Source organism: Pithys albifrons, chromosome 3 (genome assembly GCF_047495875.1).
Source record: "Pithys albifrons albifrons isolate INPA30051 chromosome 3, PitAlb_v1, whole genome shotgun sequence".
Taxonomy (NCBI): Eukaryota; Metazoa; Chordata; class Aves; order Passeriformes; family Thamnophilidae; genus Pithys; species Pithys albifrons.
Genome location: NC_092460.1, coordinates 23,068,242 through 23,089,443, shown reverse-complemented (window position 1 = coordinate 23,089,443; position 21,202 = coordinate 23,068,242). Strand labels below are relative to the sequence as shown.

At 46.1% G+C, this 21,202-nt stretch overlaps 1 protein-coding gene across 4 annotated transcripts in view; it reads right to left on the bottom strand.

Moving 5' to 3' along the window:
* The window catches only part of FBLN2 (fibulin 2), a 112,649-nt gene that overhangs the window by 28,697 nt on the left and 62,750 nt on the right, over nucleotides 1–21,202 (bottom strand). For all 4 annotated transcript variants that reach the window (XM_071550993.1, XM_071550992.1, XM_071550995.1 and 1 more), the window contains 2 exons: nucleotides 8,799–8,910; nucleotides 2,829–2,958 (listed from right to left, as the gene is read on the bottom strand). In XM_071550993.1, the coding sequence (XP_071407094.1) occupies nucleotides 2,829–2,958; nucleotides 8,799–8,910 (242 nt within the window). The remainder of the gene's footprint in view (nucleotides 1–2,828; nucleotides 2,959–8,798; nucleotides 8,911–21,202) is intronic.

Genomic DNA, 21,202 nt, shown 5'->3' with positions numbered 1-21,202 from the left:
AAATCTGCTGCACAAACAGGACACAAAAGCTCATCAGGTAAGTGACATGAAATTCAGAAAGTCCATACTGGGCATACAGGGTGGACACCTAACCAGGCAGGGAAAGGAGAGGAGCAGAGACAACAGGAGTCATGTGTGAGTTGAAGATGCTTGTCTGGATTTAAATTTAAGCATCCTCTCACCCCTATATTTATATATATATATATATATTTTTAGATGCTTTATATAAAACTGACAGATTAGTTATAAAATATTTCCCTCTGCAACTCCTTGGATACTCCTCCACTCCAGTAACTCACAGTCGGCAGCTGCACTGAAACAGCCTCTCTGAACCCAGAGAGGTGACTGGTCTGTCCAAATACTCAGCCAGTGCAAAGGATCAGAACAGAGAGTGAGGGGCATGACTGGAGCTGGCACTGGTGAGCTCCGGCACCAGAAAGGCCAAGGATGGAGAAACAGCAAATTTAACTCAGCTCCCACTTACCAGGAGGGAGATCCCTGAGCTGAGGAGGGTAAATTAGGAGGGCTGGATGAGTTTGGGAATGGGAAGGAATCACGTTTCATGATTAGCCATCCCAAGTGGGCATTCCCACCATATCAGAGCCTGCCTCCAGCAGGGAAACAGGAAACTCATCCATCAACAGCTCAGTCTGCAGGAACTATTCCACAAAGTCACTTTTTTCCAGACTCAGATGCAGCTTTGGGGTTTTCTGAGAATTTCACACACAACACACAGCCTTGCATGTTCAAACAGTGCTTGTGGCCACAGCCCGTGGTTTACCTCCTGCTTTCTAACCTGAAAAATCCTCAAATATCCAAAATAGCAGACGTTACTCACATTTGCAAATATACACAGCCACAAGGAGTGGCCTTTATGTGCCCAAATAATGTGTGTGAAAAATTTACAGTACAAGTCCTGAGCAAAATGAATTATTTTGGACACTAAATAGGCTAAATCATCTTTTCAAAAGTATTAAAAAAACCCAACCTAGCTAGAATTGATTGTGGGCATGCTAGAAAAGGGAAACTTCCTGTTTTCATCCTCCCCAAATACAGAATTCTCAAATTTAAAATTTTATGAAGAGACGATTCTATTTTCTGTATTTTTTTTTAGTTTTGGCTTAATTTTTTCAGCTTCAATAAGCCAAATAGAAGAAATTCAGAATAATACATGTTTTTACTGAAGTACTGTAAAACATATATTTGCCTTGAAGAATCTGGCTTCTTTCAGTCATAGTTTGATTCACAATTTATCCCATGTGCAAGTGTGACAGGGAGTGTTAAATCAGTCATATACCTCTGGGTCCATATATTTTCCAGGGAACAAAACAGTCTCCAGTGGAAAAATTCCTTCTAAAATCCAAAAACTTGAATTCTCTTAGCTACTTTCTGAACTTCACAGGAATTCTACAACTGAATTAACAGCAACTACGACTGTTTTTACCTTCCCATTGAGAAATGCACTTTTTGTATAAATTTAGAAAACCTTTCTTATGATACAAAGCATTACAAAGCAATACAAAGTTTGATTATTTTGTATTCTGTGATACATTAGCACACTCTGCAATACAAAAGAAATACAAAGTCTCAACAGTCTCAATATTTATTGATTTGAAGTCTTTTTCTCAAGCAGTAGCTACAATGACTGAAGAGCTAATGAGCTAAATAGGTGAGCAAAGGTGTTCCTTCAGGAATTTTACCATTTCAGATGGTTTCTCTTCAAGGAAAACACCACATTGGAACTGGCATGAGGAACCATTCCATGAAGAGTGTTTTGTCCCTTGTTTCAGTTTGGACAGGAATGATGGAGTTATCCCTCCCCATCCCTTTCTGAGCAATGACATGTGCAATCAGAATTACTCTGCAGCTTGGAATGTAAAAGACCCATGGGGAAAACCTAAGAAGAACAATTCGGCCCCATTTCAAACATTACTGTCTTCTCCCAAATGCACAAATTCTCTTCTTACTCTAATGATAGACCCACATAACCAGTAGTTGTGAAAATGCCAAATCAGCCTAGCTAATTAATTTTTAAACTCTCCAGTAGATGGCCATGGGTTTGCTTTCCCAGTGAACAATTATCTGTGAGAATCACCCAAGTACAAGAGCAAAGACAACTAATCAGGTTCCTGCTGAGGCAATGGAAGCTGCACTTAAGCTTAGCTCTAGCTATGCAAATTATTATCAGAGGGAAACAATTCCAAAATGCACCCTTCTGGTGAGAACAAGACAAGTGAGCAAGGAAGCTGCTGAGTCTTCAGACTGGTGTAAATTGGTTGGGCTCCACTGATTCTCATAAAGCAAATCTCATTTATTTAAGCAGGAGCTGCAGCTCAGGGATTGTGATTTGCACTGTTCCATTAATGCTCTGCCTTTATTTATGAGCAAAAGCTTCCATCATCATCTAAGTGCTTGTTCCTCTAGTCCATTGTTGTGTTTCACTGAGGGTCACAGCTCAACACTGGGGCCAAGCAAACTATCGAGTAATGGGTTTTGCATTATATCTTCAATTAAGTTTTACCCCATCATTTTCTAAATTCTTCTATCCCATAGATATAAAAACAAAAATGGACTTTTCAGCTACTTCCAAAGTGAGGAAGCAAAAGTAATACAGCCAGTTAACTCTATAAAATAAGGATAGAAATAATTTAAAACAACATTACCATGATGTTTTAAAAGGGGTTGTAAATCTTAATACAAACAGTGTCATTTCCCACCACACTCCAACTTCATCTTTGTTGTGCTCCATAAGAACGCATGGAAAACTTGCTGCTAAAGGCAGGAAACAAGGCCAGCACAGAAGGTGCAGAAGGTGCAGAGCAGCTCACCTTGTAGGAGGAGGCGGCGCAGGGGTCGTTGTCCTCGGGGCCGCAGGTGTCCCCCTCCTTGGCGGCCACCAGCCCTGCCAGGCAGCTGTTGTCCCTCAGCGTGGCCACACAGCACTGCTTCTGGGCAACCCTGCAGGGCACAGCCACACACACACACCATGGATGCAACACACTCCACAACTCTTGGGTTTGATGCCTAAAAGGTTTTTTATTTTTTTATTTTTTTCATTTTTATAGATTTTAGAAGTACTCATAGCTGTAGTAAAAGGAAAATTTAATGTGTTAATATTTTAACAGCTTAAGTTCAATGTTTATACATGCCAACCTCTGCCACATATCAGTAGCTCAAATTCTTTTAGTTGTTTAGACTGTCTTCAAGGCAGAAAACTGAAAACTATCAGAGAAGCCTGCAGAATGAGACATAAACATGAGCCAACAACCTTGGGTCTAAGAACACTGGAAAAGCTCCAAGAGCCCTATGTGTGCTGAAGAAGAGGAAAATGATGAAGACAGGGTCCCAGTGATCCCTAACTCAAATCCTAAGAGGTGTGACCAGGGGCAGGACGGGGCTGGACTGAGAGATGTGTGAACTGGGGATTGGGTGGACCATATTATAAAAACCATAGAAACCAGTGTTGGGGGCACACGTTGATATGTATTCCTGTGGGCCCTAGGCCTGATATTAAAGGACTTTCACTTTTTGTCTTATCCCACAGTAAATTGGCTTTTTTGGGGTCTCTCACAGCATCAGGTTCAACATGTTCCACAAGGTTGGACTCTCTGACAACTTCCTTGGGAGGGGCAGGCACAGATAACCCTCCCCAAGGGCCCGTGGGGCAGCCCCACAGCCCAGCACCACCCATGGGATGGTCCCTCAACATCAGTCACCTGCAATGGGAGGGCAGCCTGAGGGGGACACAATGGAAGGGAGAGATTGAGCCATTGGAGAGTGTCCAAAGGAGGGCAAAGAGATGGAGAAGGGCCTGGAGGGGCAGCGTGTGAGGGCACTGAGGGCACTTGGTGTGTTCAGCTGCACAAGAGGAGACTGAGGGGAGACCTCAGGGCAGGGACAACTTCCTTGGCAGGGGCAGAGGAGGGGCAGGCACTGAGCTCTGCTCTGTGGGGACCAGAGACAGCACCCAGGGAATGGCTGGAGCTGTGTCAGGACAGGTTTAGGCTGGACATTAGAAAAGGTTCTTCCCTCAGAGGGTGGTGGGCACTGACCAGGCTCCCCAGGGCAGCGGGCACAGCCCCAAGGCTGCCAGAGCTCCAGGAGTGTTTGGATGATGCTCTGGGGCACAGAGTGTGACTCTTGGTGCTGGGCCTGTGCAGGGCTGAGGGTTGGACTCCATGATCCTTGTGGGTCTCTTCCAGCTCAGCATATTCTGGGATTCTGTGCAATGTGTGTAAATGCCCCAGTGGCCCCTGGGCTGTGCCAGCCACGGTGTGTCCCAGGGCTGGGACTGTCCCCTGTGCTGGCACTGCTGGGGCACCTCCCGTGCTGGGGGCAGTTCTGAGCCTCTCATGACAACAGAGACATTGAGGGGCTGGAGGAAGTCCAGGGAATGGAACTGGGAAGGGGCTGGAGCAGCTGAAGGAGCTGGGGGCAGCTCAGCCTGGAGAAAAGGAGATTCAGGGGAGACCTTCTGGCTCTGCAGTTCCTGCCAGGAGGGGGGAGCCAGGGGGATGGGGGAGTGTGTGGTGTGTGTGGGTGTCAGGCTGTGCCACAGGGCACAGGCACAGGAGCAGAGGGCACGGCCTCAGGCTGGGCCAGGGGAGGTTTAGGTTGTCTGTTAGGGAAAATTTCTTCATGGAAAGGGTTGTCAAGCCTTGGGACAGGCTGCCCAGGGAACAATGGGGTCCTCATCCCTGGAAGTGCTCAAACAGCACATAGATGTGATTCCTGGGAACAGAGTTCAAGGGTAGACCTGGCAGTGCTGCGTTAATGGTTGGGCTCAATGTCCCTTTCCAGCCTTAATGATTCCACAATTCTATGAATATAAATCAGATGGTACCGCTCGCCTTTGCAGGAGGTATTTCATTCTAGTAAAACGTGTAATGATAAATGCCCAAGAAGTCTCTCAAAGTCTGGTCACCAATATCTCTCACAGCTCATCATTATTTGTGTGACAGTCCCTCTGCCCATGGTTTGCTTCTCAGAAGTCTTTCAGAAGGTTTCAGAAGCTGAAAACAGACAGGAACCTTCTTCCATGGAAACTGGGGAAACACATCTGTACACACCTCCTCCTCTACCATCCAGAAAACTACAGCCCTGGATGGCGCTTGAGGAAAGCAGCACATCCCAAAACACCTCAAACTCTCCTTTAAACCACCACAGAGTGTAACCCAGAATTTAAGTTCTCCTCTGACTTTGGTTATCAAGAGGTTATGGGGGACTAGATCACTCTATATGGAATACTTTCGGAATGTACATTTCCTAGATATGTTTTTTCAAATCAAAATTCACTGAAGGGTGACATGAAATAGAGGATAAATCTAAATGTTCAATCCCTAAGTGGATTTTAATAGATGTTTATTGAAGTAATAAAACAGTCTCCTCCACTGTTTTTTAGTCTGTGGTGGATTCCTCTCACTCAAAGAGGGATGTGCTCCCTTCACTCCTATAGAGAAGGGCAGATAAAATCCCACAGTGCCTTTGGCTTTACTCTGGAGAATTATTTAGGCTGGAGTCATATCAGGTCGTTGATCCATGACCCTTACTCTGAACCCACACAGCCTAAAGACTATCAGCCCCCAGGAGGGGTGTGTGCTCAGTCCTGGCACAGGGAAGGGCTCCTGGGATGGGCAGGGGTGAGGACCGGGAGCTGCAGGACACAAGAATTCTCTTGGGGTGGTTATGTTGAGTTACCTGCAGATCAGGCAATTGAGATAAAAAATAAAAGGGATATGTATTATCCATTAGGAATCAGGCAGCAGCAGCAGCAGTCTTTTGGCCTCTTCCCCAGCCAATGGTGTGTTTGTCAGCTTTATATTAATGTATTTATGCTGGATGGCACAGAGCAGGTGAAACCAGGAACCAGTGGGTTGAGTTGGATCACAGGAAGGGGATTACCCCCTCCATGGCCTTTGTCTTCAGGGAAGTTAGTTTTCTAATCCACTATTAATTGCCAACTGGGGAAATACAAGGTTTTGAGCAATGAGTTATTATTACCTGAATGTCTTCAAGTACCAGTAATTTAACTATTATTTCTTACATAAGATATCCAAATTTTCATTACAATTAAAAAAAAGGACCCCCCAAACTAACCAGAACTTGCTATTGTTTGTAGAAATGACAAAATGCTACTAGAAGCATTTTTATATGTTCAAATTACTTGCTGTATTTAAACACTGAAGTCTCTATAGATTCATGTTCCCTGAAATGTGACATTTAGCCATGAGAAATTCCTGAAGCACTGGAGTATCACTGGCCACATCTGAGTATTTTTTACCTATCAGCACAGCTCAGTTTCAGCTCCTTCACCACTACAAAATGAATTTGGAACAAACGGTGTTAACCACTTCTCTTGATTTTTAATTCTTCACAAACCTACTCTTTACAGAGCAGATAAATGAGTTGATGGTTCAAAGAAGGCTCAGAACGTTTCTGCTTCAGGGAAAAAGTTAATGAGTTAAGATCAGAGAAGTGATGTCAGTGTTTGAAACTGCTGTGAGTCTCTAAGTGGGACACGGAGTCAGCAAAGAGCAGGATCCCTGCTGGGGACAGCCAATGCAAAAGCCACCCAGATAAACAGTGCTCTGTTAGGATAAAACATATCAATTATGAGATTAAAATGACTCTGCTGTGTCAGATGAGATTTCATCAAGTTTAACATCCTATTTCTGATACAGCCTGGGAGTACAAGCTCTGGAGTACTTTTACATCTGACTATCAATTGATTATCTAAAGATTTCCTGTAACTTGCTTTAGTTTAAGTGCAGTCATCAAGTTCCTGCCCATGATCTCATTTAGGCAGTCCCAGTGCCCATCCTGCAGCTCATGTTGTACTCTCTACACAGGCACAGGCCAAGCTGGTACATGAGTGTCCAGAGACATCAAGATACATCAACAAGTAGCTTTAACATTGAAGCTTTTGCTACTTGAACTTCCCAAAATGGCATTTGGAAACAACAGACACCTCAGACTGCAACCTCTGTATAAACAACTTCAACAGACACAGGCGAGGCTTCACTTCTCTGTGGGGACCAGGGACAGCACCCAGGGAATGGCTGGAGCTGTGCCAGGGCAGGGTTAGGGTGGACATTAGAAAAAGATCTTCCCCCAGAGGGTGGTGGGCACCGACCAGGCTCCCCAGGGCAGTGGGCACAGCCCCAAGGCTGCCAGAGCTCCAGGAGTGTTTGGATGATGCTCTGGAGCACAGGGGGTGACTCTTGGGGTGTCCTGTGCAGGGCTGAGGGTTGGACTCCGTGATCCTTGTGGGTCCCTTCCAAACTGGCATATCATGGGATTCTGTGACTTGTTTCCCTCAGCTGAGAAAATCAACCCTTTATCTTGGCGATCATCACTTGTAAACCCAAATATTGAAAGAAAACTATCCTGGCAGAACAGGAACTATTTTTTGAAATATCTATCTTCTATCTATTCCTATCCCTGGAAGTGTCCAAGGCCAGGCTGGACAGGGCTTGGAGCAACCTGGGACAATGGAAGTGCCCCAGCCCTGGGCAGGGGGTGGAATGAAGCCTTAAGGTCCCTTCCCACCCAACCCAGTCTGGGATTCCATGTTTCTACTTTTTCATACCTTTAGACAGTGAGTTGAGTCAGAGCAGACTCCTGGGGGCCTGCACTACTTCCAGCACCCAGATAGTGCCCTGGGCTGGCTCAGTACAGGGGCACCAGCCCTGCTGGCTGGGGCAGGTCACTGGCCCCAGTAGCACCAACAAGTTTTTGTCCTTGCTTTCCACATTCTGAGGCCACATATTTGAATATTTTTTTTACACTTACCATTTTATTTAGACATCTTATTAATAGGTGGTTTTAAATCTTTAGAACAGGGACACAATTGAAATTTTTGTAAGTAAAACAACTGAACCCCTGATCTCTTATTGCTTTAAGTCCCAATAGATTCACAGGGACTGAAACATTTAGGATCTGGCTTTTTCATTTCAACCCAGCCTCAGATGTGCAGGTGCAACTCATTAATGTATTGGATTTGCACCTACTTAGGCCAAGGCTGGAATTTTTTAATCTGTCTTGACTTCACAGACAGTTGGTCTGTGCCAGTTATGTCATGCCAGATCCCACTGGGGGGGATTTCAATCTCCCACTGACTGCAGAAAGGTGTCATGATATGAAATTTGATAAAAGTGATTATGCCAAATGCTTTCAATGCTGTAAATGGTGGGATCACCCTTTGAGAATGTGAGTCTGGAGCAGCTTTACCTTCATCCCTCCCTGAGGCTGGTTCAGACTGGGGGGCAGGGAATGGGATAAATTGCAGCCAGTGCAGTATCGAGTTCATGTTGCTCTGCACCCACTCCCTTCTCTTGCTGAGCGCTCAGAGCAGATGCTGCTCCCACCAGCAGCACCATCAGGGCAAGTGGTGCCTCTCCAGCTGAACCAGAGCCATCCCCACTGGGCAATAACCACACTATTTCATGATACAATTGCCAATTAATTCCTGCATTGAGCTCTCCCCAAAGGGAAGCCAAGCTCTGCCCTTCTACTCACCTGCAGCTCCACAGATGTGAAGAAAATGGCAAACAAAAATTTCCTCTGTTCACATAAGAGAGGAAAAAACTTGAACAGACTTTTGTTTAGAATAGATTTCAGGGAAATGGAGGGAGAAATCCTTCTTTCTAATTTACCATGACATATTGCCAGACTACCAAGAATTTAGACAAGGAATGAAACAGTTCCCACTCTCCTGGACACCCCACAGACTATATTTGATTTCTTCTAAAGGATTATTCTTTATGTTAATCTAAACTGTTGGGCTTTGCCTCACATACCTGCAAATGTCACCATCCATTCCACTCACAGGGATTTCTGTGCACTCCCCATTGTCCATGGCCCACTGTTGTCCAGCTCCACAGCAGCTCTCAATCAATTCCTTCGTGGAATCTGTATAAAAGATACACCCAGAGTTGCTGTATGGAATGCACTGGGTTTATCTCTGGGGTTTTTTTTACTGAGATCTTTAAAATAATCATAGTTCAGCCACTTGTTTTCCTTTGTTTCACTATTTCATTTGGTTATATGTATAAAAAGAAACAGGCAACTGATACCTGAAACATCTTGATGTAATTGGTCACCTGGTGATGCCTTTCAGGAAAGAACAGCAGAAGCAAATTAGAGTTTTAAATACAATAAAAGACATAACTGCTTTGAAGAAAACTCCACATTTGACATCCCTGAAGAAAACCCCGAAAAATCCTGCTTGGCCACCCAATGCAAATTGATTTAACAAGTTGTAACCGTGCCCTCACTGCCTCAGGCTGGGTTAGCTGAGTGTGTCCCAGCTTTGGGGGTTCAGCTGGTTTAAAAGCATAATGAAAAGGGTTTGAGACACAGCTCTGCCTCTGCTAAGGAGCTCCTGCAAAACACTGGCACTGGGATGCAGTAAAAGAGAAGGACATGCAGAATGCTGCACTAGTTTTCACATTCTTCCTTGTGGATTTCCACCAAGGATGCAAATTGGCAGTGAAATATGACTTAATTTGCAATATCCAACATACCTACTGCAGCATGGGACAGTCTCAGGGCACAGCACACTGGGCAGAATGAGCATGTTTTGGAGGCTGTGCAGCAGTTTGCCTTGTGGTGGAACACCTGCCCTGCTGCTGGGGGCCACACCCCCAGCAGTGCCACAGAGCAGCTGAGGGGATGCCCATGCCAGGGCCATGCTCCATGCAGGAACATCCCTCCTGAACTGCTCGTGCTCTGGGAGCAGTTCCACAGATCCTGGGAAAGAAAAGGATTCAGAGGTGTCTTTTAGAGAGACATGAGGAGCATCACGAGTGCTCGGGGCTCTGACTTCTCCATCCATGTCACTGCACTCACTAAAGATGCTACATCAGAGCACAGGGCTCTGAACCCCCCAGAGTCCATGCCCCTGTGCTGGGCAGGAACAGCACCCTCTCTCTCTCCCTTGGCTCATCAGAAGTGCTCCAGTTCCTCTTAAAGCCATTTATATGGATATAAGAAACATTTTGTGCATTTTATTCATATTTCCAGGCCAGACTCTTGCACAGTTTGGTGTTACCAATAAGAAGAAAGGAGAAAAAACAATCCCAAAGTTGTGTGGGTGAGATGGACCTTTGGTGCCTGATACCTGAGGTCTCCTTGCCCAAGGCCCAGGAGAATAGTATATTTTCAAGAATCCACAGCCAGTTTTAAATCAATCCCTTGTGAGTCACTTCTGCTTGCAGCAGGAGGGTGGAACCTCTTCCTCTGTCAGGATTTTAGGAAAAATGCCACTGCTGCAGAATGGCACTGCTGAAGGTGCAGCTCCCTCCTGACAGGACCTGAAAACAAAACTTAACATTTGGGAGCCATCCTGTGCTGGTGTGGCCTTGCACAGTTTTGCTCTGCCAGGAGGCCTCTGCAGCCACCCCATGTGAACCCAGAACCAAACCCCTCTCCTCGAGCCTGCTAACAACACCATCAGATGGCAGCTCATCCAACAGGTAAGGTTTGATGGAGAAGTTCACAGAATCCTTGCTGCTGTCTGCATTTGGTACATGGGACCAAGTCAAACAATGTTTCTTTGCAAAATTGTAACACTTAACTATAAGGGAGTCACTTTTTGAAATGGCTCCATCTCAAAACATCTGGGACTCCAGGCTGCACAATTCAGAAGAAACCAAGACACCTGATGGTACCAACACACTTCTGCTGCCTCAGGGTGGGGGAGGCTGGAAGAGACCACACTGGGTAATGTACTTCAAACAGCTTTTGTGTGTTTCAAACAATGGCAGGAGCACTTTTTATAGTGTGTTATAAAGCTAAGCAGTCAGCAGATAGCAAGGGTAAGACATTTAAACGAGGTGCTGTCTTCAATGCTAAAAAACATTGGCACTTACACAAACAGAATCACAGAAAGGTTTGGTTGGAAGGGACTTCAAAGCTTCTCTCCTTCCACCCCCATGCTGTGGGCAGGGACTTCCTTCCACCAGACCAGGTTGCTTCAAGCTCTCTCCCACCCTAAACCACAGAATCACAGAATGGATTGGGTTGGAAAAGACCTCCAAGATCATCGAGTCCAACCCTTGGTCCAACTCCAGTCCCTTTACCAGATCATGGCACTCAGTGCCACAGCCAATCTCAGTTTACAACCTCCAGGGATGGGGAATCCACTCCTTCTCTGGGCAGCCCATTCCAATGCCTGAGCACTTTCTCTGCAAAGAATTTTTTTTCTGATCTCCAACTTCAACTTCCCCTGGCAGAGCTTGAGCCCATCATGCCCCCCCTTGTCCTGTTGCTGAGTGCCTGGGAGAAATGACACAAACCTCCTCAACAGAAGGCTATTCCTTTGTACTGTCAACAGTTAATGTGGGAGGTAATATTAGAGTATTAGATTCTGGAAAGTGAAAAGTTCTCACCAGTGTGGCTTACTTTACAGAAAGCATCTAGGAAAAAGAAACCAACACAAAATACATTGCTTATGATCACCAAATGCTCATGAGAAAACAACTTTAAGAAACTCTACCTGAGAGAAAATAGCCTGTGGAAAAATCCCTTCCTCATCAGTGATTGGGATGGATGGGTGAGAGGAGGAATTACACAGAGACAAGACACAGCTGTGACCACCAGTGCCCAAAGCAGTGGCACCTGTGCCCTGGAGCACCATCCACTGCACCCCCCTCAGCCCTGCCTCCTCCCTGGCTTTTGTTGGTGCAGCAGCAAACATGTAGGAACAGCCTGGAACTTGTCACTACGAGGGCGAGTTGGGTGTCCATGACAAAAATCAACCTTTTTGTGCCTATAAACTCAAGTTTTGTGACTCCGTGGGGTTACAAAGAGAAGGGGAGAAAAGATGTTATGACCAAGGAATGTTGTGGGAAAATCCCAGCACGGCAAGGGCTGTGGGCAAAATCCTGGCACAGGCACCTCCTGCGTCCTCACTTACATGCTGAACAAAATGAAGAGCAAGGGGGGAAGGAACACTGCACACTTTTGTGACTTTTACTTTGTTCTCTTTAGGCAGAACAACCCATCCCAGATTGGAAGTCAGTGTGGCCCAGGGGAGGGGGCTCTGCTGAACAAAGCCATTTGTGTCCCCTTGTTTTGCCCCACTCATGCCCACACAGGGCAGGGCACGTGGCACCAGAACCAGCTGCCCCTGCCCTGCAGTCCATGCAATGTTTCCCTTTTCCACAGCACAAACCCACCGTTAAAATATCCCTGAGAGTGAAAGCTGTGTGAGGGGTCAGAGCTGCTCTGGGACAGGGGGACACTGATCCGAGCAGGTAACCTGGCAGGAAACACACCCTGTACCAGGGAATGGCAAAACATTGCTATAAAACAGGTTTTTAACATAGTTTTAATTCATTCCCTTAGTGGAAACTCCTTTCATTTTGCCAACTGCTGAAATACATTTGTTGCTCTTGCTAGAACACAAGAAGAGAGCAGAATTTACTTATCTAAATTGCAGTAATCTATGTGATTTATTATGCAAATGAAGTGAGTTACTCATTCCTCACTGAAGACTCAGTATCAGATTGGTCTCCTGAAGTGCCAACTATCAAAGGCTCATATTTCCAAAATATATTGCCTTTTGTTGTGATCTTATGAATAATTAAATCCTTAATGAATCTAATAAAATGAACAGCATTTTATCTTAATCAGGAATTAGAAAAACTAGAATAATTTACAATAGGACTCACAGTCATTAGCATGGATTTATAATATTTAAATTCTCCATTAGCAAGGACTAATATATACAAATATATCCATGCACAGGCCTGAAGGTCATAGAGATTCTGCACTGGATGGAGAGTTTCAGCTCTGCAAAGCCGAGCCACACACGCATAACAGACTTTGAAATACTTCAACATTCAAACAGAGCTTTGTTGATTTGGGGCTTCCATGACACTAAAGCAGATTTAGAAGCATCTGCTCATGGCAAACAGAGTCATCCATAATCCTGAATCTTTTATACTGTGTGACTCTTTGATACTTCACAGAGTCATTTCACAGGACATCTAAGACAAATAGATAATTTGCTATTTATAGGTCTCTTGACCAGGGGATATAACCCCAATTTCTGTCAGGCTGTGCCTTAGAACAGCAACACTTCCCACTGGTTTGCAATCCAAGAACTCATTCCTGCAATTATCACTTTGAAGGTATGAATTCAAGAACAGTTTGGCCTAATCTCAAAAATTTGTGTATTATCTTTTTTAAAGACATTAAGAAGTTAATTCAAATATTTAGAAAACCATTTTCCCCTCAGAGGATTTTAACTCCTACTGGAGTCTGCTTCAGAGTTGTCTCAATGCCTGTTCCAATGGATGCCCCACTGAGGGGCACATTCAGGTTTTCCATAGTCACGTGAGATCCATGCAGCTTTTACATGCTGCCACCCACGAATTCCAGTATTCAGCTAGAAAAAAATCTGCTATGGGTTCAAAAATTTTAAAATTAAAATTATAAAATTTAAAAATTTTATTTTGAAAAGTGTAGTTGAAGCTCCAATATCTCACTGAGGAAAACACACAAATAAAAGCTACTCATTTATTTTCCCCCACTGACACAGTGAACCAGAGCAGCAAAGGAGACAAAAGGCATTTTCAAAAAACCTTCCTCCCCTTTTCCACACAGTGTTCACAAATCATGTTTCAAGAGTGATAGAACATCAGCTCTGGTAGGTCAAAAAGGGATAGAATATCTCGGTTTCCTGCCAGAGCTTTTTGGACAGTGAAGTTTCCCTGATTTCAGCTTTACCTGAGTTTCCACTCAGACCACTGAAGTGTTTGACACCTACAATTTCATTGCTGCCTCCCATTCTCACTTTGGGGTTGCAAGGGACTGGACGGGCTTTAAATCTCTTCCCACTCAAACTATTCCACAAGTCTATGATTGCTCCCATGATGGGAGCAGTGAGCACTGACCCCTCCCAGTAACCAGCCCATCCAACCCTCCCACCCACCAGTGGCAAGTGATGGGTTACACCTGGCCATTAGCTTTAACAACACCATGATTTCATTAATTTAAATAAACAATTATTTTCCTTTCTACTGAAGTTATTATAGGAGCCATGACACATTAAGGACTCCTAGATAGTAATTTTTACCTACAGAGAGACCCATGTAACTTAATGCAGGGATAGAACCACTTGACCCAAGGTAGAGGTAAGTTCAAAACTGGTATTAATCTCAAATAAGATTATCTGTTAGCCAGAAAAAGTCAGTGTCCTGTGTTGCAGAGGGAGCATGGCTGACCAGGCACATCAGCATGGCAGGGGATGCTGTCACCCCCAAGCAGCTCCATCTCCTCCCTGCTGCCTTTAATTCCAGCTCTTAATTGCTGGATCAGCACTCAGCAGTGAGAGAGGAAAAGCTCATCCCCCCAAAAGGAGCAGAGCTCTTGCTCTGATGACGAAATATCCCATTGCATTCCTATATCTGAGGAAAACAGCTCATCTTCCCCCTAACCATAGTACCTACCCTTGGAGGGGAGGGGAAGGGAAGGGGGGATTAAAAACCATCAAACAACACAGGATCTGGCAAGGAAATGAGTTTGTGCACTGACATTCATTTTGGTGAGTTTGTGCACGAAGATTAAATTTATCTCTCTCAGAGATGAGACACTCCATTAGGGCACATCTCCCTGTTGAGGCCTTCACTGCTCATGCCCATGAGGCACTGGCAGCTGGCACTCCCAGCTGGAACGCAGTCTGGAAAAAGCAATGGCACTAACCACCCAAGTCCTGACTGGCACAGATCACCCTCCCCAAGGGCCCGTGGGGCAGCCCCACAGCCCAGCACCACCCGTGGGATGGTCCCTCAACAACAGTCACCTGCAATGGGAGGGCAGTTTGGGGGGACACAATGGAAGGGAGAGATTGAGCCATTGGAGAGTGTCCAAAGGAGGGACAGGGAAATGGGGAAGGGCCTGGAGGGGCAGCATGTGAGGGCACTGAGGGCACTTGGTGTGTTCAGCTGCACAAGAGGAGACTGAGGGGAGACCTCAGGGCAGGGACAACTTCCTTGGCAGGGGCAGAGGAGGGGCAGGCACTGAGCTCTGCTCTGTGGGGACCAGGGACAGCACCCAGGGAATGGCTGGAGCTGTGTCAGGGCAGGGTTAGGGTGGATCTCAGGAAAAGGCTCTTTCCCCCAGAGGGTGGTGGGCACTGACCAGGCTCCCCAGGGCAGTGGGCACAGCCCCAAGGCTGCCAGAGCTCCAGGAGTGTTTGGATGATGCTCTGGGGCACAGGGGGTGACTCTTGGGGCTGGGCCTGTGCAGGTCTGAGGGTTGGACTCCATGATCCATGTGGGTCCCTTCCAGCTCAGCATATCCCGGGATTCTGAGATTCTCTTGACAGAACCAGGCTCACAGAGCAGGTCCCGAGTCAGCACGTGGGGGCTGTTGTGCCCTCCCCAGCAGCAAAGCAGGCTGAACCCTGGGGGGAGGCACCAGCACCTCCCCACACCTCAGAATAAAGCTGTTCTTTGGGACAGGAGGTGACCCAGATGGGCAGGTTGTCTTCATCTGCTGCAGCCACCGTCACCCAGCAGAAAGGAGTGCAGAAAGAACAGGAACTGTTCGGAGCAGAACAGGAGCAGTTTCCATCATCTCCAGGAGCACACACAGCCCAGCAAGGGATCAAAGCACAGTCCTGCTTCTCCTGGCTAGTCAGGGCTCATCACTTGCTTCCTGCTCCCTTATTAAAAAAACAAAACCCAGAAAATGCACCTTGAAACATGTTTCTGGGTTTACACACATCTATCTTCCCTTTTAAAGGAAACAGTATCTAAAGCTGCAGAGCACCCAGCACATACATTCCACAAGAATTGTTTGCTCCCACTGGAGAAAAAGGTGTTGTATTTCTTATCAAATACCTGCCTGAAAACATAAAATCTTATATTATGAAAAATAATGAAAAAGAACCTCACAGAACAACTTGAGGGAGTTCTTCAAAAACTGAAAAATAACTGTTTCCAGTGGGTCTTTTTCCTGCTCCAATCTCTTCATCATTTAAAGCTTTAATAAATAAATGGCAAAGTCTTGGAGCTTTACCTCTTAATAGGTTGTCATTTCTTATCAACACTCTGAGAGGTTTTATTAAATTCCCTCATTGAATTTCACCATTTAGGTGTCCAGTGTAACATGTTCTTAACATGATTTATCTGAGATGGCTGGGAAGACATTTTAATGAGTAAGGTAAAGACAAGAAGAACATTTATCTTGGCAAAGACAGGGGAGGGGAGAATTACAACCCAGCCCCAGAGGCAGCTGCTTTCCCTGCAGCCTGAGCTCTCACTTACGTCAGTGGGGCTGGTTAAGCTCTCCCCAGGACCTGTTCCCAGAGACATTTACTCTGTGCAGGTTCCTCGGTGTTCAGGAGTGTGTCTGACTCTAAATCTCACTGAAAGGACAGCAGTGATCCAGTGTTTCCATGAGCAAAATCCCTCAGCTCAGGGATGGGGATGGGGCTGTCACCCACAGGCCCTGCTCAGACTTTGGGGCTCCTCTCCTTGGAAACAGCAGGAAAGCAGATTGCAGGAGCAGCACAGGCTGAGCGCAGTGTTCAACACACATCTCATGGCCTCAGGTCAGGACCTCAGCCTTCCCTTCTCTTTCCCACCATCCTCTTCCATTCCTGCTGGACTCCATCTCCCATTCCATCACCACAGCAGGGTGAGGCAGGTCTGTCACACTTGCAGTAATCTTTGTACAGCAAGATGTTTTCCTGAGCTTCCCTATGTCCTCTGAAGTCACCCGTGTCTCTTTGGGAATCTGTGAGAATTATGAAGATTTCTTGAATTATAAATCAAGAAATTATAATTCAAGAAATCTTAACAATCCTCACAGGAATCCATCCACCATTCACCCAGGACAAGTTCCTGTCTCACTGCCTTCACTCCTTGGGAGGCATCTGCTTTCTATTTCAACCTGAAAACATTCTGATTCCTCCATTATTCTTTTTTCAGCAGTTCCCTATGCTGGCTTGCTTGGCAAACCACAGAGGGTTGTGTCTGCCCAAAGGCACAATGAAAAACTGGATAAACCAAACCCAACGTTCTCATTTTACTATGTGCACAACAGACACATACATCAACAGAACCTCAGCCAGGGTTGTTTGGCAGATTTTGTTCAAAGTGTGAATGAATAGCAACTTTATATTCCCTCTGGCTTTAGTTCTGGATAATCCTTGTAAGTCAAAACTTGTATTACCTGTGCCAGAGGTCAGATAATTTAGACAATGTTTGGTCTTCAATGTTTCCATGACAACATCCTTTATTAGCTCCAGGCTGAGAGAAGGAGGAGGGGGGAACAACTAAATAAATTCTTTAACCTTTTTCACCAGCTAAAAACCTAAGCAATTCTTCTTCCTGCCTTTTAAAAATGTGGCTCATTTTGCTGTATCTTGTGTCCCTGAGTTTGAAGCAAAACAGTTCCAACACAATCACCCTTCTATTGGCTCCAATAACAACCCAGAGCAGGCAGAGCATTTCTTGCCCTTCAGCACAGGCTTGGCTGTGTTTTCCCCCTCAACCTTCCTTCCCCACATATTACACAGAGTATATTCCTGCTGGCTATTAACTTTCAAAAGAGCTGAGGCTTTGGAGAGCCTGGTTCCGATTAGCCTTGTAATTCCTGTCTAAAGCATTTTATCTTGGGGCAGAGCGTGTTCCTTGCATTCTCTGTTTTGTGGCTAGGTAGGCTCCATTCTTCAAAGCATTTCCACCAGTCCTGTTTCATTTAGAAGTTAAAATGCAGAGGAATGGTGTTTATCAGGCAATGAAGTCAGGGAGTGCCTGCCAGAGCACTTGGGAGAATGAGGCGGATCACTGACTCTGCTGGAACTCACACCCTTAGGAAGCCAAGAGCTTTCAGTATGGTCTTAACCAGTTACAAATTGAGCTGAGGTCCTAATGGTAACTAAATTACAGAAACAGTATTCCTTTTTCCTAATAATTAAAAAGGCAAACAAACAAAGAGGTGAATATGTATGTCTGTAAGTCCTTTATTTAGCTTATGTGCTCCTTTTACAAAAAAACTGCATTTATTTCACCCTAGAATCATAGAATCATAGAATCATAGAATCATAGAATCGATTGGGTTGGAAAAGACCTCCAAGATCATCGAGTCCAACCCTTGGTCCAACTCTAGCTCATTTACTAGATCATGGCACCCAGCGCCACGTCCAATCTGCATTTAAAGATCTCTAGGGATGGTGAATCCACCACCTCTCCGGGCAGCCCATTCCAATGCCTGATTACTCTCTCTGTAAAAAATTTTTTTCTGATATCCAACTTAAATTTCCCCTGGCAGAGCTTAAGCCCATGCCCCCTTGTTCTATTGCTGAGTGCCTGGGAGAAGAGACCAGCCCCCACCTGGCTATAACTTCCCTTCAGGTAGTTATAGACAGTGATGAGGTCACCTCTGAGCCTCCTCTTCTCCAGGCTAAACAACCCCAGCTCCCTCAGCCTCTCCCCATAGGACTTGTGCTCCAGTCCCTTCACCAGCCTTGTTGCTCTTCTCTGGACCCGCTCCAGCATCTCAATATCCTTTCTGAACTGAGGGGCCCAGAACTGAACACAGTACTCAAGGTGTGGCCTCACCAATGCAGAGTACAGGGGAAGGATCACTTCCCTGGTCCTGCTGGCCACGCTATTTTTGATACAGGACAGGATCCCATTGGCCTTCTTGGCCACCTGGGCACACTGTTGACTCATGTTGAGCTTCCTGTCAATTAGTACTCCAAGGTCCTTTTCTGCCTGGCTGCTCTCCAGCCACTCTGTGCCCAGCCTGTAGCGCTGCAGGGGGTTGTTGTGGCCAAAGTGCAGGACCCGGCACTTGGCCTTGTTGAACTTCATCCCATTGGAATCAGCCCATCTCTCAAGTCTATCCAGATCCCTCTGCAGAGCCCTCCTGCCTTCCAGCAGGTCGACACTCCCTCCCAACTTGGTGTCATCAGCAAATTTGCTGATGATGGACTCAATCCCCTCATCTAAATCATCAATAAAGATGTTAAACAGGACTGGACCCAACACAGACCCCTGGGGAACACCACTGGTGACTGGCCGCCAGCTGGATGCAGCTCCGTTCACCAGCACTCTCTGGGCCCGACCCTCCAGCCAGCTCTTAATCCAGGAGAGGCTACACTTGTCTAAGCCATGGGCTACCAGCTTTTTCAGGAGTATATTATGGGAGACAGTATCAAAGGCCTTGCTGAAGTCCAGATAGACCACATCCACAGCCTTCCCCTCATCCACCAGGTGGGTCACCTGATCGTAGAAAGAGATCAGGTTGGTCAGACAGGACCTGCCCCTCCTAAACCCATGCTGGCTGGGTCTAATCCCTTGTCCACCCTGAAGGTGCTGTGTGATTGCACTCAGGATGAACTGCTCCATAACCCTGCCAGGCACAGAGGTCAGGCTGACAGGCCTGTAGTTGCCAGGGTCCTGCTTGCAGCCCTTTTTGTGGATTGGGGTGACATTGGCCAACCTCCAATCATCTGGGACCTCCCCAGAGAGCCAGGACTGTTGGAAGATGATGGAGAGCGGTTTGGCAAGCTCTTCTGCCAGCTCCTTCATCACCCTGGGATGGATCCCATCTGGTCCCATAGACTTGTTAGGATCCAGCTGGCTCAGTAAGTCGGTCACTATTTCCTCCTGGAATACAGGAGGGGTATTCAGCTCCCTCTCCCTGTCTACCAGCTCCAGAGGCCAGTTGTCTTGAGGGCCACCTGTCTTACTGGTGAAAACTGAGGCAAAGTAGGTGTTAAGTACCTCAGCCTTCTCCTCATCTTCCTTAACTATATTTCCCTCCAAGTCCAACAGAGAATGGAGGTTTTCCTTGCCCCTCTTTTTGTTATTAATGTATTTATAAAAGGACTTTTTGTTATCCCTAACTGAAATAGCCAAATTTACTTCAAATTCCACTTTTCTATCCCTAATTTTTTTCCTGCATGACCTAGCTCTATCTGTAAATTCTTCATAAGTAGCCAGCCCTTTTTTCCATAGTCTGTAAACTTTCTTTTTATCCCTGATTTCTTGCAGAATCTCCCTATTTAACCAAGCTGGCCGTCTTCCCCTCCGGCTGGCCTTTCGGCACACTGGGACAGCCTGTTGCTGTGCATTCAAAATCTCCCTCTTAAAACATGTCCATCCCTCCTGGACCCCCTTACCTTTAAGGGTTGTTTCCCAGGGTATGCTCTGAATCAGTTCTTTGAATAGGCCAAAATCTGCTCTCCGAAAGTCCAAGGTAGAGGTTTTAATGGTGACTCTCCTTACATCCCTGAGGACTGAAAATTCTATTATTTCATGGTCACTATGCCCCAGGCGGCCTCCAACCACTACATCATCTACCAGCCCCTCTCTGTTTGTAAATAGTAGGTCTAGCAGGGCCTTTCCCCTGGTAGGCTCATTTACCAGTTGATGAAGGAAATTGTCCTCTATACACTCCAGGAACCTCCTTGACTGCCTCTTCTCTGCAGTATGAAGCTCCCAGCAGATATCTGGCAGGTTAAAGTCACCCACAAGAACAAGGGCTGGAGATTTTGAGACATCTGCCAGCTGCTTGTAGAATAATTCATCCCCTTCATCATCCTGGTTGGGTGGTCTGTAACAGACACCCACAAGGGTGTCAGCCTTGTTGGCCTTGCCCCTGATTCTGGCCCACAGGCACTCAACCTTGTCACTGCTGACCTCAACTTCAACAGAGTCAAGAGACTCTCTAACATATAAAGCCACCCCTCCACCTCTCCTTCCCTGCCTGTCTTTTCTGAAGAGCTTGTAGCCCCCCATAGCAGCACTCCAGTCATGTGAGTCATCCCACCACGTTTCTGTGACAGCAACTATGTCATAGTTTTCCTGCTGCACTATGGCTTCCAGCTCCTCTTGTTTGTTTCCCATACTGCGTGCATTGGTGTACATGCACTTCAGCTGGGCCATTGATTTCATTCTCAACTCAGGCTCTATGCTCTTAGGCCTGTCTCTGGAGAGCCCAGTTGCCGTCCCTTCCCCCTTCAAACCTAGTTTAAAGCCCTCCTAACTAACCCTGCCAACTTATGGGCTACAGTTCTTTTGCCCTCCCTAGATAAATGAAGCCCATCTGCTTTGATGAGACTGGGCAACACGGAGTTCGCGCCATGATCAAAAAACCCAAAATTTTGACGATAGCACCATCCCCTAAGCCACCTGTTGGTAAGCTGGGCTTTCCTAAACCTCTCCTCATTCATCCC